We start from the raw sequence: 27,809 nt of genomic DNA, 5'->3' as shown, positions 1-27,809 counted from the left end.
GGTGAAAGTAGGGACCTGTGGAACACCGGATGTATCTTCATGCTGTCAGGCAACTTGAGTTTAAATGCCACTGGGTTCACCTGCTGCGTTACCTCAAAAGGCCCCAGCCGCCTAGGCTGCAACTTCTTGCACCCTCCCTTTAGGGGCAACCTTTGGGATGACAACCACACCCTGTCTCCCACCCGTATAGCCTCCCCCTCCCGACGGTGCCTGTCTGCCTGCCTCTTGTAAACTTCCTTGGCCCGCTCTAAGTTCAGCCTGAGTTGCTGGTGTAAGGCCTCCATTTCCTCCACAAATTGCTCAACCGCAGGTACGCTCCATCCTTCCTCCCCACGCCCCGGGAATGCCCTGGGGTGACACCCGTAATTGGCCATGAAAGGGCTCATTCCCGTGGACACATGTTCAGTGTTGTTGTACGCAAATTCAGCCAAAGCTAATTTCTCTACCCAATCGTTCTGTCTCTCGCTGACATAGCAGCGTAGGTATTGCTGGAGCACGCCGTTCGCTCTTTCGGCTTGTCCGTTGGTTTCCGGGTGCCTCGCCGTCGAGAAGCTCACCTCGACCTGTAGCAAGCTCATGAGTTTCCGCCGGAACCGGGAAGTAAATTGTTTCCCACGATCCGAGATTACCCTCAATGGAGCCCCATGCAGTCTGAAAATGTGATCCACAAACAGTCTGGCTGTCTCCTCTGCCGTTGCTGCATGTGAGCACGCTACGAAATGGCACATTTTTGTCAGTAGATCGACTACTACCATGACCGCTGTCTTTCCCCTCGACTTGGGCAGATCTGTCATAAAATCAATGGATACCACCTCCCAGGGCCTTTCCGGTGTGGGTAAGGGTTCCAGTAACCCCGCAGGGGCAGCCCTTTCCCCCTTTGCCCTCTGGCATCGGTCGCACCCCCGTACATATTCTCTTACGTCTTCCCTCACCTTTGGCTACCAGAACTGCCTGGTGACAAGAAACATGGTCTTGTGCTGTCCAAAGTGCCCAGCTGTTGGGTTGTCGTGGAGTTGTTTAAGTACCTCCCCCCTCAAAGTCTCCCCCGGTACATACAGTGCCCCCTTATAGTACAATAGACCTTCCTTTTCCTCGAACCCTCCATTGACTTCCCTTCCGTCCCTGAGTTCCCTGATTTTCGCCTGAGCAAACTCATCATGCCTGGTGAGCCCTGCCAGTTCCCGTTTCCCAACCAACGCTCCCCCCCACACACACCTATCCTCGGGGAACACGTGCCTGGTCTCTGGGGGCCCCTCTCCTTCCATGTACTCCGGTTTCCGGGAGAGAGCATCTGCCCTTACGTTTTCCTCTCCCGGCACATATTGGATCTCAAAGAAAAACTTGGCGAACTCCTGGGACCATCTGATCTGTCTCTGGTTGAGCACTCGCGCGGTCCGCCAGTATTCCAAGTTCTTGTGGTCCGTTCTGACCTGGATCTTGTACCGCGTGCCCCTATCAATAGATGTCTCCATTGCCGAAATGCCGCATAGATGGCAAGCAGCTCGCGGTCATACACGGTGTAGTTTTGTTCTGACTTGCTCAGCTTCCTTGAGAAAAAGGCACACAGCATCCAGTTCTGCTTGTCCCCGGGCTGCAAAACGACCGCTCCAATGGCGCGGTCGGACGCGTCAGTCTCCAGCCTCATGGGCTTCTCCGGATTCACGTGCAGGAGCTGTTCTTCCGAGGCAAACGCCCTCTTCAGTCTTTCAAAGGATTGCTGCACTCCCTCTGTCCACGCAAACTTCTTTTTGCTACTAAGACGATCCATTATGGGCGCTGTCAAGTGAGCGAAGTTCCTTATGAACTTCCTATAGAAGTTGCTGAAGCCTAGGAACCTTTGCACATCCTTTCTGTTTTGGGGGGCTTTCCATTCCAGCACTGCCTTTACCTTTGCCCGGATCCATGGCTAGTCCCTTGTCTGACAGCCTGTATCCCAGGAACTCGACCTCTCTGGCGTGGAATTGGCATTTTTCCAGCTTGACCCACAACTGATGCTTCTTCAATCTCTGTAGCACCTCCCTGGCGTCTCTGACGTGTTGCCTTTCATCGTCCAAATAGATTAAGACGTCATCCAAAAAGGCTACGCAATTCTTGTACAGCAGGGGCCCCAACACATGGTGCATGAAGGCTTGAAAGCAGGCTGAGCCCGATTGTAATCCAAATGGCATCACTAAGTACTCAAAAGCCCCCAGGGGGGTGAACATGGTCGTTTTCCATTCGTCCCCCTCCCTTATCCTGATCAGATTGTATGCTCCCCTGAGGTCCAGCTTGGTAAAAATCTTTCCCTGCCTCACCCGTGTCAAAATATCGTCAATCCTGGGCATTGGGAAAGTCACGGGTTCTGACACCAGGTTTAGGGCCCGGTAATCCACGATTAATCTAGGCTGATTAGTCTCTTTCTTGTCCACAAAGAACACTGGACTGCCCCCCACTGCCTTAGATTCCTTTATGAAACCTCTCTTCAGGTTCTTGTCAATAAACTGCCGCAGCTCCTGCATCTCCCTCCACCTTGACGGGGTGCCCGTTTGGGAGTTCCAGCACCACCTCTATGGCTACCGCTGCCTTGGGGGGGTCAGGCTGGGGCACTTCTATTGGTTGCTGACCTGGCTGCTGGCCCTGCTGGTTGGCAGCCAGGCGTTGGCGTTTCCCTGCGCCTGCCCCTCCTCCCCCTTCTCGTCGTGGCCTGCAGCCCCCATCATGCCTTGCCAGGCCTTTCGTTGAGGGCAGACCTTTGCAAAATGTCCCGGTCGCTGACAGAGGAAACACTTCTTTCCCGCCCTTTTCCTCCTTTCACCAGCGTTTGAAACTTCGCGTGCGCGCGCTGCATCAATTTCCATCGGCTCTGCCACCTGGGAAGGCTCCCTCGGCATTTCAGGAATGCGGTTGTCATGAAAACGTTCCGCCCTTATCTCCCGCTTCTCCTGAGCCCGCGCTTCCTGGCGTACCCCGATCGCAAGCACAGTCCTTGTGAGTTCATCCATCGACCGCGGGCGGGGCGCTCAGGACAATTCATCCTTCACTTCAGGGGATAAACCCCCCTCGAACAACATTTGCATAGGTTCAGAGCTGAGATCCCACCCAAGTTTGTGGACTAACATCGCGAACCGCGACCAGTAGTTTCTGACGGACAGGCTCCCCTGCTTGCACCCCATCAGCTCCCGGCGCGTCACGCTTTGCTCAACCTCGCTGGAGTACATCACGTCCATCGCCTGATAGAATTTCTTGAGATCTTTCAATGCATCATTCTGCGTTGCCATTAGGGGCCTGATCCATTCACGCGCCCCATCCTGCAGATGTCCCACAATGTAAGCCACCCTCTCCCCGTCATTGGCAAAGTCATCCTTCTACAGTTCCAAAGCGTACTGGATTTCCGTTCGGAATGCATTGTAGTCCTGGGGCTTTCCACCAAATTTGTGTACCAGCCCCTGAACCTTCCTCCCTATCGGGGTGGCTCTGACCTGTGCATCCTGAGCCCGTCTCTCCTCCAGCCGCGCCGTCAGGGTAGCAACATGCGCCTCCAGTTCTCGGTTCCTCTCTACCAGACCTCGCATCAAGGCTTCTTGCTCTGTTCCTCCGGCCGGCTCTGTTTGGCTCAGCGTGCTGCCTCTCCGGTACTGCGCACAAGCAACGTCAAGGACTGACGGATTGCTGTAGTGGTTCAAGGGGTTGCTCGTGCGTAAGCCGGTGCCCACACCTGGCTGGGTTGCCTAAGTGAACCCTTTCTGTCCGGACAGCCACTCACCCGTGGCTGTCTCAATCGCTGGCAGAATCTGTCAGTGGGCGTTTCTTAAACTTCTTCCAGCATAGAAGTTCTTTCACACCCAGTCGCCTCCTACTTTCCCTGCGCGGAAGCCTTCTGCGCAAGGAAGGCGTAAGCAGCGGAGGACCCTTCCTCCCCCCGCTGGTCCCAGGCAAGGAGTCATGTGACTCCCTCTCAGATTCCCCCATCTGTCCCCCTTCTCCACTGGAGCTGAGCTGATTCCCTTCCCCAGAAGATGGGCTGCCTCTCCCAATCCCGTGACGCTCTCTGGGATCCCTCTGGAGCTCTCTCTCTCCCTCCGGCACTGATGGCAGTTCCCTGACAGGCCGGATAGACCCTGCATATTAAATGCAATGAGAGTATTCAGCAGGTGGTTTGTTTAAAAAAGAAAATCCTTGCTGTCAAATTTATTCAGGACATACCTATTCTGACATTTTCATTCTATTTATTTATTTGCAGCAGTTGTAAGGATGCCTGTTGAGAGATGGTAATTATAGTAATGTTGGCATTTCCAACATTTTTAACTAAGCTGTTAAATAGGCTGCTAAAAGAGCCATTGGTTCAAAGTAAAGCCTGTTTAGCTGTATCATACCTTTGGGATGGAGGAATTGTTTGGTGCAAGGTTCATACAAACATCTTTGGAGGGAATGTAAGACAGCTACTAAGTTTCAGAGTCATTTCTTTCACTGTAAAGTTGAACTGGACCTATTATTTCTCTTCTGGGGAGCAAATAAAGCCATCCTCTCCAAATGGTTAATGATCCATCTTCTCACAGCTGAGCGAATGGAGATAACCTTCCTCTGGAAAAGTGATCAACAATCTGCCCTTCCAAAGGTGGTATGACAGGAAGCTTTCTCTGTAAACTTACCCAATGATGTAGCCTAACCCAAAGTGAAATAAGAAGTGATGGGTTCTAGGAAGACTAGTTCCTTCCTGTTATATTAATTCCAGTCCAGGAGAACAGGCTGTCTCTCTCTCTTAATGCCTTAATGGTGAGGCGTTTATATTCTTGACATGGGAGGGAGTTTTTCTTTCATTCGTTTGTCTCTTCCTGTGGGGGCTATTTGTATTCTTGTGTCTTTATGCAGTACAATAAGCTCACAATTTAATCAGGGATTGGGTTCAATGGCGGGTGGGATTGCCAACACCATTTCCCCCAGAACTCAGCCCCTTTCTATTTTTTTATATTTATATATTTATATTTTTTGCCATATGTGTTAAGCTGAATGAGCACAAGTTAAATGTGTGTAAGTTGTGGGTTTACTGTACACAAAGGCTGGTTTCAAAAACAGCTTACCATGCAATTGGGACTGCTGCTTGTGCTCATTTATAATATCTGTATGTTATATGTTGGCTTTCTACTTCAGAGTGGCTTTCAACAAAAATACCAGTAAAATTAAAATGCTGAATATAAAATGCAAACTTAACAACAATGAAGAGAAGATGCATCTTAACTAAAGTTCCCAGTGCTTATTTATGGGAAGGGGATTCCATAATTTGGGAGGGGGAGACCGCTCTCTCCAGCTCTACCTGCCTAAATTCTGAATGAGCCAATACCCAGAGAAGAGCCTCAGAGAATGATCTTATGGAATGGGAAACTCATACTGACACAGACAGTCCTTCTGCTGTCTTATCCCAAACATAAATTCAATGAGTGTAGACCTCACTCCTTATGGGGTTGTCAATAAGACAAACCAGAGGAGATTGCTAAGCATTTTGTATATAGAAAATAGTAAAAATATTCTTAGTAACTGTAGTAAGTTTTTTAAAAATAATAAAAAACACAAAACCTGCTGGCACTGTGAATAGTCTGGTTAAATAAAACTCCTTCCTTATTTCAAGGTTTAACCCATCACAGAGTTTTCCCCACAGAGTTTCTCTTACTGTGATCTTCTTCATATCCAGCTGTCGAAGCTGCATCATATTGTGGAGAACAGTATGCTTGTAAAACGCCTCTTGCGCTATCGGGTTGCCATCTAGGGTGATGTCTGAAAGGGATGCAGAATCGGCAAGGCACAAGATGTCATCAAAACTAGGTGAAAAGAAAAAGGAATGGAACACAAGTCACGGATCTCAAACATACAATCATCAATTTCTATGACTATTAACCTTAAAATAACCATTATTGATATCATTCCACTAATTAAAAGTAAGCAGTAACAATACTATTCCCCCCATCAAATAGAGAAAGGTGAATTTTTGCAATAACTGGTCAAGGTTTTTTGACATATTTGGTTTTATGTGACTTTCAAACTTAATGGGATGTTTCAGTTAACTTTCCCAATATTCACTGGTTTTCTGTTGTAAAGGTTTGAAATGTGTGAATTGGGTTATATCCAGATCTGCTCCTGAGGGATGTCATATTAGTTACATCTATCACTGTCATGGTTTCAATCACTCAAATGTTTATCATGGCTGAGTGACCAACAAACAAAGCACCAATGCAGTTGGGAATGAAATATGCTCAGGAGAGGGCTGGCTGTTTCAGTTGCCCTTTTTTTAAAAAAGGAAATATATCAAAAAGTTTACATGTTTCCTCTGCACCTCTGCTTCTTTCTCCTGGACCCGCAAGCTTGTCTTTCCCATTCTCCCAATGTCAAATTTGCCCAACAACACCAATGCAGCCGGGGGGGGGGTAGCATAGGGCTCTCCCATGCAATAGGATCCTGAACTGAACAAAATACAAAGTCTCAACAGTGAACGAGCGCAAGTAAAGGCAGGGGCTCAGATAATGGCAGGAGGGTGCAATGGCCAAAGAGATACGTATGTGGGACCACTGATTCAGAGGGGATTTAACTGCAAACCTTCTGGCCTGTTTGCTGGTCCCACTGTGGCAAGGGAGGGGGACACACCCTCAGGCATGCAGGAATGGCGGCTGTTGTTGATGATTTAAGCGGGAACCCAGAGGTCCTCCAGGTGCAGTGGCTCAGGGGATGAGGCCCAATGCCAAATGGTAAATTGGGGATGAAGTCCATTATTTACTGCTCCCGGGCATCAAATTCCAGTGCAAATCCTCTATCTAATTTCCCCAAACAGATGGCCAGCTGGCAGAGACAAAAATAAGGTATTTAAAACACACATCAGTTTTTAGTTATAGGTTTCTATCTGTTTTTAGTTTATTGTTGATTTTAATTTTCTTGAACTTTTAAAATTATTGTCAGTTCTTTTTACTGATGATTTTATTATTTTTTTGAAAACCGCTTTGAGGGTTGTTGTTTTTACAATCAGTGTATAAAATTTATGAAATATATAGAAGTAACAGTAGAAATGACCTTCAGTTACTTTTATCAATAATTTATATTAATTGTTGTTGTTGCTGAAATTTGTATGCTGCCCTTCATCTACCGATCTCAGGGCAGTTCACAACATAAAAATACAATAGCTCTTTAGAAGAAGCAACTTTTCTGGATCTCTCTCAGCTACACAAAATATAAATGCTTTTTTCTCCTCTGTTGTGCTAGATAAACTTTTGCAGAGAAATAAAATATTAATCTAATATAAATGAATACACTTGACCTTAAAAGCTAGGGTTGAGTGTATTAAACACCTGCTACATCTTCCCTGAGGGATCCTAGACCTTCCTGTGATTTCCCCCCATAAGTGGAGAGAGGGCTGTGACCCCACTCTTGCCTCTGCCCCCCTTCCTCTTCATGCTGATGGGGGAGGAGCCCCCCAGCTCACTTTCTGTTCTTTTTCTACTGCCTCAGTAGGGATTACCTCTTTCACCTGCACCTTCCTTTCCCCTTCTGACACTGTTCTAGCAGCAGCCTGGCTGGCCTCCCCCGGCTTCACCAGGTGAGCAGGAAGAGGCAGGGCTGCCCTCGCAAGGTACCCAAGGCTGGGGCAGAGGGCAGTCACCCCTGGTTGTGCCTTCCCTGGGGTTTCAACTTAAGCAGGTCTGCAACATAGCTTTAAAAATGCTGCCATTCTTAGTGCATAATCCCTGCTTTAAAAATACTGCTTTATACACAAAAACAATGGCATAAGTGACAGCAATTGTGCAGCCTGAGGTGGAACCTTCACTACTTCAGGTGCTCTCCTGCGGTACATAGGCTCACAAGTAGGAGGAGAAATAACTCATGAAAGCCTAGAGATACAGAGAGATAGAAACAAAGATAAATGGGGGAAATACCAACGGGGAATACTGCAGGAATACAAGAGAGGGCTAGTCACAGAGAAGGAAAGATGGGGGGACGACCTCTGTTGGAAAGAAGATTCCCTCTTTCTGATGTACACATTTACCTGGACAAACTAACCCAGAAGGAGCATGGCCAGAGGTACAACTCCTCTTCCCTCATACACACACCCTCAATTATTACATCTCTATTTGAAGTGTCAAGAACTTAAGCTTCTACTTTAAAGAAAAACATAATATTAATGAACCATCACTTTTTATTTAAGCACTAAGAGTGATAAACATCATGGCTATCTCAAAAATGATTCACCTAGAAAGTACCATATTTTTCGCTCTATAGGACGCACTTTTTCCCCTCCAAAAATTAAGGGGAAATGTGTGTGCGTCCTATGGAGCGAATGCAGGCTCCTTGGCTTCAGCAATAGCAACGCGAAGCCTCCGAAGCACAGAGGGAGTGCTCCCTCTGCGCTCCGGAGACTTTGCGTTGCTTTCGCTGAAGCCTGGAGAGCGAGAGGGGTCGGTGCGCACCGACCCCTCTTGCTCTCCAGGGTTCAGGGATAGCCGCCTGAAGCCTTTGGAGTGCAGCGCGAGTTCCCGCTGCGTTCTGGAGGCTTCGGGTTCCTTTCGCTGAAGCCGGGAGAGTCTTGCTCTCCTGGCTTCAGCAGAGAGGGAGAGCTGCACAGCACCCCTTCAGCGAAGCGGGAGGAGAAATGGAAGGGGTTCCGTTTCTCCTGTTGCTTCGCTGAAGGGGCACTGAGCAGAGAGGGGGAGAATTTTTTTTTCTTGTTCTCCCCCTCTAAAACAAGGTGCGTCCTATGGTCGGGTGCGTCCTATAGAGCAAAAAATACGTTAAGTTTTGCATGTGACAACAGAATGGCAAGCAAACAGCAAGAACATAACTTGGGTTACTTCCGTGAACAGAGCTGATGAAACAGTTTCCTGTGAGGTGACTGCATCCCTGCCTTAGAGCATTTGGAAGAGCTAAACCCTCCTGAGTCCAGCGTGACATCACAGGAGAATGACCCCTCCAACTTCACAGCACAAGAAACAGTTAGCAAACTCAGGAAAGGGCCATTTAAGTTCAGCCCCAGTCTAGACATTGCAGTTTTCTTTTTTCTAATTCACAGTCTCCCTTCCCCAAGTACAGAACTACCACCACCACAGCGGAAATTTGCTTGAGAGAAACTGGGACACTGGAAAAAGGATGTTCAGTTACACTGAGCAGAAAGTAATTCTCACTGACTGCAGGGTTTACATCCTAAAGGCAGAGCAATATACCTCTGCACAGTCTTTCAACTGCTGAGCCCAGCCAAACACTCCCCCCCCTCCAAAAAAGTTAAATCAGGGTAGGATTTATGTGTCATTCAAAGCGAAACAATCCAAACCATAAAGGAGGGCGGGGCAGATTAAGCTGGAGGGTTAGTAGATGGCTGTGTTCATGTCTAAACAATGCTGCCAAATCCAATCTATGGAAGGATATACACTGAATGTGAAGTTCAGGTTCTCAGCACTGTTGCAATACATAAACTCTTAAGTACTGAAAACTCTACCCAGCAAGTGGCACATATCCTTCCATAGTTTAAACTGCAGCCAACAAGCAACACTTTCACAACAAAAGAGTTACCATTTTCACTTATTTCAATTAGTTCACTTCCCCATTCCACTTCTCCAGAACATAAGCACAATAAAACAAACAGCAGTAGTTCCACGTGGTTAAATTCCACTGAGAGCAATTAAAACCCCTTGCCTGCCTCCCCCACCCTCCCAATGTGTGAGTAATTGCTGCAATCCCAGGCTGAATATCCTGCAGTGAGGAATCGCTGCAACGCGTAATTGCCTCTGAGAAAGGATGTTAGACATACTAAATTGTGATCAAGGGGGAAGTGCATCCAGGAAAGAATACATTCGCTAATTTTGAAAACAGGCTTAATTAAATGCTGCAGCCAAAATTATATAAAAACAGAATAAAGGAGGGGGTGGGGAGAATAAGATTCAGAAAATGCAGCTCTTATTTAAAAAAAAGGTGTTTTACTCCTGATTTCATAACTAGGTTGAAGCATAGCATAGAAAGGAACAAGCTGCATCTTAGTAACTAAAAAAAGGATGCTCAATGACCTGCACAAATGGAAGCCTGTAACTTCAATTAAAGAGACATCAGTTTACATGACACTCTGGAGCAAATATAACAGGCTGTATAATCTAAACCCAGTTAGGGCATTTTTAAAATAATGAGAATAATAGTGATTCACAAACTAATTCAGATTAACTTTGACTCTGCAGTATCAATATCTGGGCTTTCTACTTAAGTATGGTAATGACATATTTTAAAACAGAAGAGAAACATTTCTTCTCTGTGCACTTAGAAAAAAAGATTAAATGTTTTGCTAAATTTTGGGTTCATAGTTGTTCTCTTTCTCCATATACTGTATCATTTGTCTAGCAGTCAGACAAAAGTAACCACTGGCAAATATTTAATTTTAAATGGATAGTGGTAATAAGTGAGGCACTGAGAGAGCAAACAGATTCTCTCCCCGCCCACCAGCAGTTTCTGCTTACCGAGATATATTGTTAAAGCTGAGGAAGAGACGTTGGAGGCAGGGCAAAGTATCCACATCTTTCTAGAACGAGAGAGAGAGAGAGAGAAAACACCAAATTCAGCATCTGAAGGACAGCATGCTCTATTGCTTCTCTGGAGGATGAAACATGCCTACTGCAATTTACTGTAACCTTGCTGCAGTGCCAACTGATGTCGAACACGCGGCTCCATCCCTCTGTGGTGCATAGATCCTCTTGGAAAATAAGCTGGACTGCTTGCAACAGAAAGTGTTGAGCAAAAGAGAGGGGAGACGCAGCGGCAGTAGATGCTGGCCTCTTTTTGAGCAGGCTTCTCAAAAAAGGAACTGAGGTGCTGACTCAGGGTTTCAGCTGCAGGGGAAAGCAGACCGCTATGAAACGGCAAGCAAAATAAAATCCAATTTTGTAGTCATGTTGTTGTCTAAAGCATCAAAGTGCTAACTCATGCATGCAGCTGTCCAACCAGCAGCAAGCAATACTGAAATGTGCTCTGCAGACATTTCCCTGCTTCCTCAAGTAGCTTAACGAGTTGGAGTCCCACCACAGACAACACAGAAATGCACTCCAGATCTCACAAAATGGTTATCAGTTTGTAATGCACAGCCTTTGTGGGAACACAGGGAAGGTATATATTATTATTATTACAGTGGTACCTCGGGTTACATACACTTCAGGTTACATACGCTTCAGGTTACAGACTCTGCTAACCCAGAAATATTACCTCGGGTTAAGAACTTTGCTTCAGGATGAGAACAGAAATCGTGCTCCAGCGGCGCAACGGCAGCAGGAGGCCCCATTAGCTAAAGTGGTGCTTCAGGTCAAGAACAGTTTCAGGTTAAGAACAGACCTCCAGAATGAATTAAGTACTTAACCCAAGGTACCACTGTATTATTATTACTATTAACAACAACAACAACATCATCACTTTAACAATCCATCCAATTCTTCCATGAGTCAGAGACGTTTATTTTTGCCATTGCCACCACCAAACAGATTAGTTCAGTGGGTGAGGCAACTCTCCAACTTGCAATGAGTGGATACAAATACACCAAGATAATGTTGATAATGATAACAATGATTTATTAAATTTCTATACCACCCTTCATCCAAGGATCACAGGGCAGTTTACAATATAAAAACACAAAAATGTATAACATAGTAACATACAAAAACAATAACCAAGGGGTCTCCTTGGCTTTCAGGAGCGGGACAAATATGTGGGTCATGATATGGACCAGTCCATGGTGTTTCTCACCCACATCATGATAGGCAAGATTGTTGATTTTCTGGAAGACACAAAAACCCCTTCCCTACACAATGTGAAAAGGAAGACTCATTTTGTCATGCAGATGTTTCATTCTCACCACCACAAGGTCTATGCTCAAGATAACAAGGATTAGTTGCTTCTTAAACAATTGTCCTGAGTGCACAGTCTAGATGGCTAATGTAGCAAAAGGTAGATTCTAACAGACAATGCAGCAATTTCAATCTATTTATACCCCCAACTCTCTAGCTGGATAAACTCCCAGAGTGTCTTACAAATAAAAAAAGTTCTTGCCCTCAGGCTTATAATCTAAAAAGCTGTGATATTAAAGGGAAAAGGGTCAAAGAGGGGAAGAAGAAAACGGGCAAACTCTAATACCAAATTCTTAATGTTATAAGATCCTCAGGACCAGCTTAGAACACTGTAGTGTAGAGGAAAAACAAACACTGCCAGCAAGGAGAAAACTATCACAACAATGAATGGCCTGGACAATTTTGTCCCTCTCTGATGTGCTGATTTTCTACTCAAATGGACTTCATGGACCACATCTCTCCATATGAACCAATCCAGACCCTGCAATCATCATCTGAGACCCTTCTTCATGGGCCTCCTCCGTGAGAGGTACAGAGGGTGGCAACACAAGAACAGGCCTTTTCTGTGGTGGCTCCCCACTTGTGGAATGCTCTCCCCAGGGAGGCTTGCCTGGAGCCTTTGCTACATATCTTTAGGTGCCAAGCGAAAACACTCCTCTTCTCCCAGGTCTTTGGCTAATTAAACAATTTTTTAACTATTGGGGGGGTGTTTCTCTCTCTCTCGCCTTTCCCTGCTGTCCAACTCAGACCACCACCCCTTTTCTCTGAGCCATGCTCTTCTGCAATCCTCCTTTCCCAAAACCTCTTCCTTTCCTTGGTGTATGGATATCTAACCTCTGCTTCTCTTCCTTGCCTAGAACCTTCAGCTTTCCCTCTTCTTACTCAAGAATACAGTTCAGACAATGGCCGTCAGACACCTTCTGTCTGCCCTGACTTTCCATGACCTTAAGATTCCAAGGCTTGCAGCAATTCAAACATCCCTTAGGTATATCACTTTATAGATCTCCTGCAAAATATGTATTCATAGGCTCTCTCTTCAACTGAAGACTATACATGACAATATACATTGATACCCCCCAAAAAATCCACCAAAACAAACTGATTTTTTTTAATCAAATTTGTTTTAAAATTCCAAAAGCAATATAGTTCATTCAAATTATAGCATTTTTTTCTAGAGCAAATGGATTCAGTTCACTTACCACAATTCTGATCTGATTATATCTAAGATTAAGTTCCGTCAGTGAATCTAGTCCGTTCAGGTTTTCAATGTATGTTAAGCAATTCCGGGCAAGATTCAGCACTCTGAGGTCACTTAAATGGTGGAGATTTTCTATGATAGCAATCTGTAAAAGAGAAGATGAGGAAGAATGAGGATTGTATCAGTTGATCCCAACTCTTCTTTCCCCCCTCTAAGAATGACACCATTAAACAAGCAGCTTCTCTTCTAAGCCTGAACTGTGCCTCCGGATCTTATGGAGGTAAAAAAGTGAAATGTTTATGGTCACACCCCTATGCACACTTACATGGGAGTAAGCTCCACTAAGCACTGTAGGACTTACTTCCAAGCAACCATGCAAAGGATAAGTTAATTGTAGAGCACCAACTACTTAAGAAGCAAATAACTGAAATAATAGGGTTAGCAAGCAGTACAGCTGACATCACACAGAAATGGAGAACAGGAACAAGTGGCTAAGAATGAAGACTGGAACTCTTGCTAGGAGTCCCTGCAGTGCCTCCTTTCAAAAGAGCAGAAGCATTTATCAGAACAGCAGAAATCTGGGATTCATGAAGAATTCATAGAGATGTTATTTATGAACTTCTTCTGTCAGTGTTAATGGAATTCCTTCCTATCACAGCTTTCCTTCTTTCCTTTTTAAAACACACACAAACTATCTATAGATCTACACACAGACACACACACATATATGGTTTTATAAAATTATGTTAACTAAAGTAGAAACAAAGCATTAGATGAAACAGAGCTCAAATATTACAGTACGGTTTGAGCACACACAAGATTAAGCATGATTTTCTCAGCTTATCCTTCTCACTCATCCTTCCCCAACAACTAATACTCAGGATACTCCCCTCTGTACACATGAATTCCTTTTAGTAAAAAGCACCATGAATGTTAATCCCTTTTGAAGCTATCTAAGCCAGTGACCATCAATACAGTTTAAGACAGCAAATTCCATAAATTAATTATGTATTGTGTGAAGAGGGATCTTCTTCTCTCTACCCTGATCCTACTAGAAATCAACTTCTTTGGCCGGCCTTGTTGTATGATGACACAAGAGAAATCTAATCGTTCCCTATTGTTTTGAATAAATTGATGGGCAGTTTTGCATGTTTTGGTGGGCTGCCATTTCTGCCAGGCCCAGGGTTCACTGCTGCTCCCAATACTTCCTGGGGAGGGCTCTTGAGCAAGACACCTTCCATGCTTCGCCTTCACCCTGTCCCTCAGCAAGTGAGCCTGCTTGTTGCAACAGGTCCAGGAGGGAACTCTTCTCCATCAGCCTCCTATGGGCCCTTAGCAGGTGCTCAACTCTGCTGATCCTTGATGCCAGCCCTGTACATGAACTGACTAACACTTTTTGGTAGTCAGGTGGGTTCTGTTGCAATTTTAATGGCAGACTCTAATCATAAGGTCACAGAAAATATAGCCATGTTCCTCACCATAGCCATCAAAACCAGGTTAGTTACTAAATGGAAAAAGTGGTCAATCAAAATTTTATGTATTTTAAACTATTTCTGACTGTTCACACATTTTATTATTTTAAAAGGCACAATTTGTGTGCACATATATGCATTTTCTCTCTGCTGTGGTTGTCTTGATAACATATGTTTGATGTTCAATGTCTGTAGACCAAATAACCAAAATGACTGATTTAACTGATTCATTTAGTGGATCACAACAATCTTGGCTAAAAAGCACAGAACTGTACAAATATAATGAATCAACATGATAACATTATTAATATGTCACCTACAGGAGAGATCAGTTATTTCATTTATTTGATTCCACTAAATAATCGTTTCTCAAAAAATAACTTGAAGTGATTCCATAGTGAAAATATCAATAAAGGTAATTACAAAAATTCCCTATGTCAAACCAATTTTATATGTCAGAACAGTTTCAAATCCAATACAGTCGCAGATTAGATAGATTTTCCCCTTACAAGGCTTGTTGAAAAGGGAGGGTCTTTGATAGGCACAGAAAAGAGAGATGGCACCTGAAGAGTAATGGAAGGATACTTCGAGGAGAATGTCCCACCACACTAAAGGCCCAGATTCTACAAGGTCGGATGGACGTCCTAATAAGATGGCATCTGATTTTGTAAACATTAGGTGTGCTCCCCCAACCCACTGGATGTCTTTTTCGAAATAAAAAGCCCCCAAACACTTTAACTCTTCAATATAGTGAAGGAGCAGGTGGTTATCTAGTCATCTGACAGCCCTAACGAAATGAATGATACACTAGACTCCACAGGCTGATGGCATAATTAACTCAATGTAAGATTCTGAAAAACTATGCAAAGTTAAGTTCCTTCAATTTAGCAAGTCTCATGAAAACAAAGGGGAGATGCAAAGCAGCACTACACCTAAAAAGACAGCAACAGGTACCCCATGGTACAAACTGAAAAAGCATTTATCACATTATACCTGATTTCCATGAAGGTCCAAGACATCAAGGCTTACAAGGTTATCCAGGTTTGATATTCTCCTTATTCTGAAACATTCAAGCATTCAAGAAGTATTTTTATTTCAAGGAGGGGAAATTTATTCCCATTTGACCCCTGCCCAGGCTTTAATCTACTATGGGCTTCTGTCCAGCATAACCAACCACCTGAGGATCTAATCCCAAGCAGAATGCCAGTGCATCCCAGAACCTCCAGCATACACAGGTCCCCAATGTGAAGGCAAGGACAGTGGGATTCAACCACAGATCTACCCCTGCTGCTAACGTAAATGGTAAAGCCAACATGCTGAACAGAGGCAGAAAAAAAGGGAAGACCTCCGTACACCAGCTTGAAATTGTATGGATTCTGGAAGTGGAGTGCTTAGCAAGAAGGTGGATACAGGACAAGATGCAACAGCAAACTTGGGAAAACAGCAGCTTCTGAGACTTCTTGCAGTATTAAGCATTCCAATAAAGGAGAGTGAAATTATGAATCTCCTAGCAATCTGTTCCTGACTGGCACCAGGAACTCACCCTCCTCCAATCCAAGGGTGGTTAGAAGTAAATAAAGAAGAAAGCCCCACTTAATTCATAGTTACTTGTGGTTTGTCCCATATTCAGACTTGCATTAATAGCCGCAACTGAACAACCTCCCCTCCGAGTTTGAGGCATCTTGAGTGTGTGGAAGAGGATCTTGCATTTCTCCTCCACTCTCACCCGGTTCCCGGTTGAGACCAGCAGGAGTGGTGAGTAAAGCTTGGAAAGAGTCTCAGAGGAAAATGTTGGGATTTGCAGGAGCTGCTCACTCCTAGGGAGGTGGTGTGCCATTCTGCAGTGCTGGGGGGAGGGAGCCTCACAGAAGGAGGACGATTTCCTCAGGCTCCCCTCACACAAGACAGGGAAAAGCTGGCAGGGCAAAGTTGGGACTCTTTCTGAGGTTAGCTCCTGCTCCTAGGCTATCCCAGCCCCGATATTCTCAGATAGTATGGAGTCTTTATCATGTATAGTTTGGCTTGCTCTCTAGCAGAGTGCAAGCTGGTATAAGATACTCTGTTTTTCTACTTGTTCAATGTTTTATGATGTTTTTATATACAGTGGTACCTCGGTTTAAGAACAGCTCTGTTTACGAACTATTCGGTATACGAATTCTGCAAAATCGGAAGTAGTGTTCCGGTTAGCAAACTTTATCTCGGTCTATGAACAGAAGCCGAATGGTAGAAGGGCACCAGCAGCAGGAGGCCTCATTAGGTAAAGCGCGCCTCACTTTAAGAACGGCTTTGGTTTAAGAACAGACTTCCAGAACGGATTACGTTTGTAAACCGAAGTACCACTATATTCTATATGCCACCCAGAGGGATATTAATAGTAATAATCTTACTCTTATTATTTTTTATTATTCAAAGCCAATATGTACATTTCTGCCATCAACTGGAAAAAAAATTTGCAGAGCTTATTAGGGTCTTGAAATATGCATGCTGTCGATTTCACCATTTTTTTTAAAAATGTATTTTTTTATTAAAGATTTATTGGTTTACAAAAGTATATGCAATATCTCTTTTTCCAAGTTACATTTTCTACAGATCAGTTTCATTTGTTGAGACATTAGTGTTACATTAGGAAGAAAAGGGGGAAAGAGGTGGGTGGAACGGTAAGTGGGGTGGGGTCAGGTGGTGATGCTTCTATTTTACTTAATGTATGTGGGGTTTTGTGTCAGCGTCGCTTGTGCTGGTTCTCTTTACTATTCACTTGTGTTCCTTTGGTGGCGAGAGAAGTTGGGGTTGGCCTAGGGTGTGGTTGTTTGTGGTTGGCTGTGGTGGTCGTTGTTTCCATGTGTGAGTGGGGTGGCTGGGTGTTTTTGGATCAGGTTAGCCATATTGATTCATATGCTATTGGTGGATTCTTGTCATTGTCTTGTTGGGCTGTATATGTGATAAAAGGGAGCCACACCGGGGTGAGGCGTCTTCTTCTATTTGTCCCCGTGTCAGTTTCAGTTGATTGGTTAATTTTTCTCGTAAGGCTGTTTCCCATACTACTTGGTACCATTGGTCCATGCTTACTCCTGACAGGTTCCTCCAGTGTCTGGTTATGATGTTTCTGGCTGCTGAGAGTAGGTGGGTGATGAGTTCTTTGTGATGTGAGTGGGAATTACTGTCTTGGAAGATGTTTAGTAGGGCCAGTTCTGGGGTGATTTCTAATACTTGCTTAGTTATTTTGCATATTACTCATATGGCTGTTGTCCAGAATAGTTGGATTTGGGGGCATTCCCACCACATGTGGAAGTATGTGCCTGTGGAGGTGCACTCTCTCCAGCATTTTGATGAGGTTCCTGGGTGTATTAGTGCTAATTTCCTCGGTGTTAGGTACCACCTGTGAGTTTCAGAGTGAGTTATTTCCTTTTCGTTGATATGGATTTAAAGAAAGGTTTAGACCAAATTCTGGTCCACTGAGTGGGGTTAATCTCATAGCCTATGCCGTCTTCCCATTGTTTTTTGATTACGTCTAGGGGGTTTGTGGGATTTTGTAGTAGTATTTTGTATATTGCGGATACCATCCTTTTGCCGTTTCCCTTTGTCGTTAGGAGAAGGTTTTCGAAGGTTGTCAGGGGCCTAGTTGCTGCTGATTTTACTACTGGATTGTTTACAAGGGCATGTAATTGGTGGCGTGTCAGCCAGGGCATTTGGGTGTCTTCTAGTTTGTCTTGTATTTCTTGTGTTGATAAGGGTTTGTTATTTTGATAGAAGTCTGTTAGGTGATATAAGCCTTTGGTTTGCCAGGTTTTTATCTGGAGGTTTTGTGCTGTGTGATGGAATAATGGGTGGTACGCCAGGGGAATTAGTGGGGCTGGGGCTGGGGACAGTTTACCTTTCCATGCTTTAAGCATGGTCTGTGTGCACCTGTTTAGTGTTGTGGGAATTTTCCTCCGTTTGGGAGGAATGGGTATGCTGTGGTGCAGGTATTTTCAATTGTGTCCCTCTCCAGGTGTATTCATTGTTTTGTCTCATCTTCTAGTATATATGGGATTATGTGACGTACTTGGTTGGCAATATAATATGCTTCGATGTTGGGGATTTCCCATCGTCCTTCTGAGGAGGGGAGGTGCAGGTATTTGGGGCTTATTCTTGGTTTTTTGTGTGAGAAAATAAATAAGTGTAGGTTTTTCTGCCATTTACGGAGTTGGGCTGGGGGAATCCAGGTTGGGAGGGTTTGGAATAGGTAGGTTAGTTTTGGGAGGGTGATCGTTTTGATCATGGCTATTTTGTCTGAGAGAGTGAAGTTCATGTTGTTCCATCTCTTTAGGTCTTTGTTAATTTGTCACCACAAGAGGTTGTAGTTGTGGAGCTATAATTTATTGAGGTTTCTGGTTATTTGTACCCCTAGCTTTCTGAACTTGGTGTGGCAAAGTTTTACCTTGGTGGCGTTAGCGCAGGCATAGGCAAACTCGGCCCTCCAGAAGTTTTGGGACTACAACTCCCATCATCCCTGACCACGAGTCCTGTTAGCTAGGGATGATGGGAGTTGTAGTCCCAAAACATCTGGAAGGCCAAGTTTGACTATGCCTGCGTTAGCGAGTTCTTTTTGGATGTGAGGAGCGGTGCTGAAGCACATAGCTTCCAACTTTGCAAAATTCACCTGTTGGCCCAACACCATTGCAAATGTAATGAGTTCTCTGATTAGGGAGGTTGCTGTGTTTATGGGGTCTGCAAAGAGACTTACCGTATTTTTCGCTCTATAGGACGCTCTTTTTCCACTCCAAAAATTAAGGGGAAGTGTGTTTGCGTCCTATGGAGCGAATGCAGGCTCCTTGGCTTCCGCGATAGCAGCGCGAAGCCTCTGAAGCCTGCGCTCCGGAGGCTTCGCGTTGCTTTTGCTGAAGCCAGGAGAGTCTGGTCTTTGAGGCTGGCGGTGGGGGAAAGCAGCGCTTCCCCCCACCGCCAGCCCCACAAGCTTGGGGGGCAGCGGGAAGGCATGCGACGCCTTTGTGCTGCTCCCTGACCTGGTTTTGAGGCTGGCAGTGGGGGAAAGCAGCACCCACAGGAATTCCCCCACCTCGTAGAAAAGCCCGCAGGAGCCACGCAGCCTTTAAAGAGTGCGCCGCTCTTGGGGGCTTTTCCCCAAGGAGGAAGAAGGGACTGACTGGCCAAGTCAGTCCCTTCTCCCTCCTCTGGGCTTTTGCGGGAGATGGGGGAATTCCCCCACCTCCCGCAATAGCAGGGAGGAGGTCTGGGAGAAGGGCACAGGCTGCGTGCAGCCTGTCCACTGCTCCCAGAGCTGGGGGGGGGGGGAAGAATCATATTTTTTCCCTTGATTTTCCCCTCTGAAAACTAGGTGCACCTATGGTCAGGTGTCAGGTGCACCCTATAGAGCGAAAAATACGATAATTTATAGGTTCAGTTTCACCCATGTTGTCAGTTTACACTTCACTGTACTGTAGAAGTAGCCAAGACTTTTGATAGCACAGGTCATGCACTGAATTTGGGCAAAGCATGCCTGTGTGTGTATAATTACATAATTTGGCCCAACATTAACGGTCTCTGTCTAACAGCCGACCAATTCAGTCTACTCCATTTGCTTCTACATTCCTTCCCACTGGCAGCCCATGTTCCCACTTGCCCTGGGCTTTGTATGCTTCTGAGAAGTTGAAAGGTTAATAAACATACCATAATATTTTGGCAGCTGAGGTAGTGACTTTTGAGGGTTCGTTTCAAGGTACACCTATGGAGATTTCAAAATCTACAGTCTGCATTCACCCCAGGTTGTGTTCTTGCTTGGGGAACAAATTGGCAAAACTGCTATTCTTTTTCTCATATCCACAAATTCTGTACCTTAGTTTGATACCACAGTCACCTCTGTATTGTCACATGTCCAAATTAGTCAGGGCTGGCTTTGACTTTGCAAGCAGACAGCTAGGTAAGTCGTGATTGCCAAACAATAAGAAGTAGATTATGCTGCATTCCGTCTCTGCCAACCGTAGGGGGACTTATTTGACATTACAGTGCACACACCCTATGCAAGTTTCACAGAGAACACTAGAAAAGTGTTTTTTTAAGTATGTCAAGGTCCCCTCCCTTTTTTACCTGTTATTTCCTAACAAAAGGACACGGAGGGACCTTAGTGTAGTAAGGCCGCTGATTTCCTCTATCTGATTATCATACAGATCTAAGAAAACAAGATGCTGCAAATTAGAGATATTCTGGATCCGTGTTATGCAGTTATGCTGGAAGCTCAGCAGACGAAGGTGCTCTTCTCCATCAATAATTGGGCAAACAGTCAGCTTTTGTCTAGAAGGGGGAAAGTTTTAAGAAATGTTTAGTACAGGTGACAACAAACACAGGGAATCACTTCTAAAAGCAAACTCAAGCAAAGTGTTGGCATGACTGAAGCAGTGAGAAAAAAGGTAGAGGTATCAGCATACTCAGGGGAAGTCCAAGGTTTTCAAAACCACAAAAATATCAGGAATTCAAAAAGATTGCAATGAGGACAGAGCATGCACTGTAGCCATGAGTACCCATTAAAAGAAAAAACCAGAAAACCAGGGGGAAGTGGCAATGCAAAGGACCTGATTTCCCAAACAGGTAAACTCCCGTTCTGAGGGAACATTTTGCCCTCAAATATTCCATAGTACTTTATTCAAACTTCCGCTGTTGTTTAAATCCATGATTTTTCTATCAGCTTTCTCCATCCCTGCTTTATTCAACCTTTTGCGGTTATTTTAACCACCACTTTTCCCCACCCCTCGATGTTTCTCCCTTCTCACTCCCATGCCGTGTCCACTGCTGTTGTGCAACCTTCCTTCTCTTTTGTTTCCCTCCACCACCCCAACTTCATGGAAATCCAGGATTGTGATATGGCACTACAAATCCTCCTGTGGGGGTTGTGCAGCCTTACCTTTTTATGTACATAGGAATAAAACCATTGAAGTTCTTAATACTAGCCACTGCTCATGATTTTCCCAGACAGACTAACAGTGCAATTCTATTCTAGTCAGAAATAAGTACCACTGAATTCAAATGGGGCTTACTCCCAGGTAAATGGGATTATGACTGTGGCCTAAGGCTGCAATCCTATGAGTATGTGTGATATGATATCATAACACCTTCTATGTAAACATGTACATTACTGTGAAAAGCATCACCCACCAATTCTATTTTTACCTTTCAAGGGTCAGCCTGTCAGAATGCTGCATTTTCTCTTCTGCAGTTCGGTGCACTAGGGGAAAAGCAGTGTTCCCATAAGTGATATTATCTAATAGAAAAATGAACATTTAAAGGAATTTAACTTTTAAAAAACACACATATTACCATTTTACTGTCCAATGATGCACGTGCCTAACTAGCTCTAGCAACAAACATGAGAGACTTGATGCCAAGGTTGCAATGCCAGAGTTAAGGAAGGGGATGTGCTCCTTATGCGCCAGTCGGAAGCAGTTTTGTTGGGAAATGCTTGTAAGTGACATGGCAATATGGCACATGGAAGGCAAGTATGTATATTCTAATTTCATATCTATGCTTATAAGGTCCAAATTAGCCATGACTATACAGGAAAGAGAAGTCAGGGTTATTGTGGAAATATTATTCCTCTTGTTGGGCAGGGCAAACTATGCATCTAAGTGTATAGCTACAATCAGCATGTAGGCCCTCTTGGTAGTTCTGCCTCTAACTGCTGCCCAGCTCACATGGACCCATGACAGGGCCTTCTTGGTGGTGGTTCCATCTGTGGAATACCCTCCCTGGTGAGGCGCATCTGTCTGTCTCACTCCCCAGGCATTTGAAGGCTTATAGGCACTGGCCAAAGCAACCATGAAATTAATAACTGTGAGGGTATGTATGTTACATTTATGATATGTGGGGTTGTGTTTCCAGCATAACATTAAATAAAAACATTGATGATGATGATGATGATGATGATGATGATAAAAATAATAATAATGTGATCCAGCATGGTATAACTCCATAGCCTTCCCCAACCTTAGGATGTTTTGCACTATAGTTTCCATTATCCCTGGTCACTGGTGACACTGGCTGGGGCTAATGCAAGCATAGGCAAACTCAACCATCCAGATGTTTTGAGATTACAATTCCCACCATCCCTGACCACTGGTCCTGTTAGCTAGGGACAGTGGGAGTTGTAGTCCCAACACATCTGGAGGGCCAGGTTTGCCTATGCCTGGGCTAATGGGAGTTTGTGCCTTCTTAATGTTTCAGACTACAAGTTAGGGAAGGCTGGATTAAGAGTGCCAGACTGGGGAGCTGCAGGTTCAAATCCCTGCTTGGTCATGAATCTTACTGACCAATCACAATTTATCAGTCTAACCTGCATCATGGGATTGTTCTAAGGATAAAGCATGACTGGGGTGGAGAGATCCATGGAAGACTTGAATATATTACTTAACTATAATAATTAAATATAATACTGATGAATATAAATATTATATGAACTGGAATAAACAAGCATTGGAAGATATGAGAAAGGTGGAAAGGAAGATGCAGTGCCCGTTATGCGAAGAGGAGCAGAGGCACAGAACAGGGCTGAGATCTTTACACAGATGCCCAACGTTCAACCCAGCTTCATGCCTAGCATGAAACCTAGCAATAATAATTGTATTATTTGTTTGTTTGTTTATTCATTCATTCAATTTATCAGAAGATCCAAAGGTAGTGGGATACAACTAATAATTGTACTTATTAGTTACTGCCTCAGATAATGAAGGTAGTACACAGGTATCGTGGCTAGTTACCAATGACAGCCTTACCATCCATGTATTTGTCTAATCCCCCTTTAATGCCATCCAAATTGGTCACCCTCACAACGTCTTGCAATAGCAAAATTCCTTCTGTCCAGCCTAAATTTACCACCATTCACTTTCACTGGATGCCCCATACTGGGTTCTAGTTCTACTGGGTTTTAGTTCTATGAAACATAGAAACATTTCTGTTTCTCCATATCAGCCACATCATGCTCACCTCTATCATGTCCTCCTTTACCTGTCTTTCAACAGACGCCAAATGTTTGGAGGCCTGCTTTATCCACCACATCAGTGCTCATCACTTACCTGAAATATTTGGACTAGCATTATGACAGCCCTGTTGAAGTCTGTATTTTGAAGGGTTGGGAAAGGAGGAATCTCCAAATGTTGCCAGAGAGCCTGCACCATATTTCACCTCCATGCTGGGAATATCTGCAAAATTTGGTGCTACAGGGACATACAACTTTTTACTGCGTGATAAAGGACTTAATCTTCCATCGGCTGGGGGGAAAATATATATATAAGGGTTATGACAGTGCTGCTCATCAAAATACAGAACTACAGTTGCAGTCCTTTGCACTCCTTGGCACATCCCACTCCTTGGGATGAAGTCCCTTTGAAATCAGCAGGTATGCTATAATTTATCAGCTATACATGAGAATTTCACAAACTTTCATACTTGCTATGACCACAGTCTCCCTCCATGTGTTATAGACTCAACTTCTACATGCATAGGAGAGAGCCTACATGAGTAGAAAAGGCTCCACAGTATGGAAGTTACCCCTCCAACTCATGGAAAGAAACAGAGACTGCAGTCAGGGGCAGAGCTAGAATGATCATCTCCTATCCCCCTCATCAAGCAGATCATTATTATTATTACAGTTATTCACTGCTTACTACATCCAGTGACTCAAAGCGGCATACATATGTAAAACGTATATACAAATACAAACGCTTAACACAACACCAAAATAATAAAACACCAGTATTTCCTAGAACATGCATGTCAAATGTGGATGACCTGTGACTTTGGAAGCCCCTGTAAAAGTTTTAAGAACCTGTTTGGACTGGGGCTCCCCAACACATCCCCACTGGGTGTGTCAGCCACCCTTTTATGTGTTTGCTGCAGACAACATCAATGCAACAGCAGTAAATTCACAGTAACTGTATCTGCCGTGTGGATCTCAAAGTGGTCCTAAACTAGAAAAAAATCTATGGTTTGCCTGCAGACAGCTTTGCTACCTATTTCAAGAAACAGTGAGAAATTAAATTACAAATAATGAAAATATGTTACAGCTGTAAAAACATTTATTCTTTTCATGGTTGGCATGCAAACTTTAAGAAAGAGGAGTCAGTCTCACAATGTTACCTTGTTTTCCTGGATAGTTCTTTTCAAGATCATGCTGCAAGAATCTGTTATGAAGATACGGCTGCTCTTTGTGTAATCTGAACTCAAGCTGCAACAGAAATTATTACAACAAACCATTATACGTCAATGCAAACAAATGAGAAAGTAAGAAAAACGTGGATCTGCATGTATTGGGACTGTAATAAGGCTGCAATCATACACACATTTTTCTGGAAATAAGTTCCACTTAACTCAGTAGGACTTACTTCTGAACATACAGGTATAGATAGGATTGCACTGTGACCTTGGTTTCAGATGTAGACTGGAAATTTCATATAACAGCCCAATGATATGTTGGTGTGGTTGGGAAGTTCAGTCCAGGCACAGGAAACTGGATACAGAGAACTACTTCCATATGTGGAAGGGCCATCACTCAATGGTAGAGCTTTGCAGGGAGGGGTGGAAAAGTCCCCTGCATGAGATCCTGGAGAGCCGCTGGCGGTGGTCTATGTAGACCAGGGGTGGCCAACTCCCAAGAGACTGCAATCTACTCATAGAGTTAAAAACTGGCAGTGATCTACCCCCTTTTGGGGGGTTCAGGTCAAAGTTGTTGAACTTTTCTTAGGGAGGAGGAAAGCCCAGTTTTTAAGGGGTTCAGGTCAAGAATGCTGAGCTTTTTTCAGGGGAACCAAACTTGTTGAGCTTCTTTGGGGGGAGCCACTGATCTACCAGTGATCTACCACAGACGTCCAGTGATCTACCGGTAGATCACGATCTACCTGTTGGACGTGCCTGATGTAGACAATACACACAAAGACAATATAAGTGGACCAATCTGTTTCAGCTTCCTACTGTCCTATCCATAGTTACATTAAGTTGTACCCCTTCCCCTCACCACACATATAACCAACCATGTGTATGATGTAGAATACCAATGTACACTTCTATGTCAGTATCACATTTCATAATATTCACAACAGGGGGCAGTCAATGCCTCACTGTGCATGTGGGATTCCCTTACAGTTTGGGACAGAGAAGGAGATGTACAGTAAATCTGCAATTTGCTTTACTTTACATGCGCAATCGCAACATTATCTGGAGGGAATAAATAAGCAACAGAGAGCAGTCTCTCTTTGTTTATTTATTTCCACAGACACACATGTACACCCAGAGGATTTCCCTTGCTTACCATGCTTTGGGGAGATCATGGCAGGGCCCTGGGAAGCTCCCAGAAGCCTTGCACCTCCTTCCCAGAGGCTGGGAAGCAAGGTGGCACCTCACCTACTGGGCTTTGGGAAGGAGACGCAAGGGTTCTGGGATGCTGCCAGTTCTGGGGGGCAGTTCCTGGGTTTCCTGAATTTGAGCAATTTTGCAATTCAGCACAGACCCCTAGAATCGATCTCCCCACATAAGTTGTAGGCCCACTGTATATTAAACAGCTGCTTTAATGCTATGCCTCATGCTGCTCAGATAGACCATTAGTGCATTGCGTTTGAATGCTTCTTTTTAAAGACATGCAGACAGGATATCTTAATAATATCTATTAAGCTGTTCCCAGATAGGTAACTGAAAGAAAGGAGTGATTTACTGGAGCACACGGTTAATATGAGGCTGTGTACTCATAGATACAGTATACATTTAAAAGACAACCAAGTGGTGCCAGTAAAGAAATTGAAAAAGGAGTTGGCAGCAATGTGCCCTGCCTGGATCACCTACCGAGGCAATAAAAATCAGTAGCCAGGTGAAGTGCTGCTGGCTATTCTCACCAGTGATGTAGCGTATATAGATACGTGTGTTTTCATGTCCTGGATCACTATTATTATTACTATTACTATTATTATATTTATATGCTGCCCATCTGACTGGACTGCCCCAGCCACTCAGGGTAACTCACAGGGTGACAACAAAATATATAAAACACAATAAAACATCAAACATTTGATCAGCCATTGTCAACCTGGAGCCCTCCAGATGTTTTGGACTACAATACTCATCAGCTCCAATCACTACTGCCAAACTTGCTGGGGCTAATGATTGTTGTAGTCCAAAACATCTGGAGGACACTAGATTGACAAAGGCTACATTAGATCATATGCACAGTTACAAATCATATGGGAAATTTCATTGAAAGCATTGTACTCTATCATTTGATGACACAAAACATCAAATACACTGGACAACTGTGTACAGCTGTATTTCAATAATAAAAAATCAGGTCTCACAGGCTTGGTTCTTTCTGCTGCTGATGTACTCTGGAGAACCAGCTGAAGCCCATAATTGTTGGCCTGGAAATTGAAGCGGTATTAATAACTTTCAGGAATATATAATTTAAATAACAGAAGGTGAAGAATGCTAGAAAATCAGATACACTGTATAATCTAATAATCTGAAATAAGAGATGGAAGATCGCTAATGAATCTGCCACCACATCCAGTGACCAGTTTTTGACCACATGTCATATAACAAACATTCCAATGTATGCTAAAGAAAGATTAAAACCTCATATAGATATGTATGAATTTAAAAGCAATGGAAATAAAAATTGGAACATAAATAATGATCTGTATGTGGTCACTATATGAATTTTACTGTTTAATTGTTTTTAATGATTTTTTTAAAATACGTTTCTATTTTAGTTGTAAGCTGGCTTGAGTCCCTATTAGGAAAAAAGGTGGGATATACTAATAATAATAATACAGTAATAATAATAATAATAATAATAATTACAGATGAAGGTGATAACATACACTAGTGGTCAAAATTGTGGAAATCTTTTGGGAAAAGTGTATTTCCAAGGTTTAATGGCTCATAACACCACATATTTTTGGAGTAATACCATAAAATTATATAATCAATGGAAAGATAATTTAATGAAGAATGTAATGCAACAAAGTTTGTTCAATTTTCTGTATTCTATCAAAAGTTATAGCCAAGTAACCAGAAAAAAGGAAGCACAACTTGCTTAGGTTGATATGCAGTAGCTTTCCTTCATTTGAATGTAGCCAATGAGCAGGAGGGTTTAGAGAGCCAATCAGGTGTCATCTTGTTTTGGCAATGATTCAATCAATGTCAGAGTAGGATTCAGCTACTGATGCTATGTACTGGAGATGAGAGGAGGACATTTTCAGTTGGTTGATTCTTTTGTGTTCTTCCATTTAGTGAGCTTGTAAAACGTAATAAAATTAAAGAAATGGCACAAAGAGTTGACTGGTC

General features: G+C 43.8%; 1 protein-coding gene across 9 annotated transcripts in view; it reads right to left on the bottom strand.

The window, feature by feature from the left end:
• LRRC49 (leucine rich repeat containing 49) overlaps nt 1-27,809 on the bottom strand; it is a 69,699-nt gene that overhangs the window by 40,307 nt on the left and 1,583 nt on the right. For 4 of the 9 annotated variants that reach the window (XM_080980709.1, XM_080980714.1, XM_080980712.1 and 1 more), the window contains exons 2-10: nt 26,819-26,881; nt 24,618-24,705; nt 23,555-23,749; nt 21,657-21,747; nt 20,580-20,783; nt 15,489-15,555; nt 13,025-13,168; nt 10,452-10,513; nt 5,645-5,792 (exon numbers count right to left, since the gene is read on the bottom strand). In XM_080980709.1, coding sequence (XP_080836835.1) covers nt 5,645-5,792; nt 10,452-10,513; nt 13,025-13,168; nt 15,489-15,555; nt 20,580-20,783; nt 21,657-21,747; nt 23,555-23,749; nt 24,618-24,705; nt 26,819-26,881 — 1,062 coding nt within the window. The other 5 variants (XM_080980710.1, XM_080980711.1, XM_080980715.1 and 2 more) reach the window with 5 other exon arrangements.

The sequence above is a fragment of the Podarcis pityusensis genome (genome assembly GCF_964106645.2).
Source record: "Podarcis pityusensis genome assembly, chromosome: 14".
Lineage (NCBI taxonomy): Eukaryota > Metazoa > Chordata > Lepidosauria > Squamata > Lacertidae > Podarcis > Podarcis pityusensis.
This window is presented reverse-complemented; position numbering and strand designations above follow the sequence as displayed.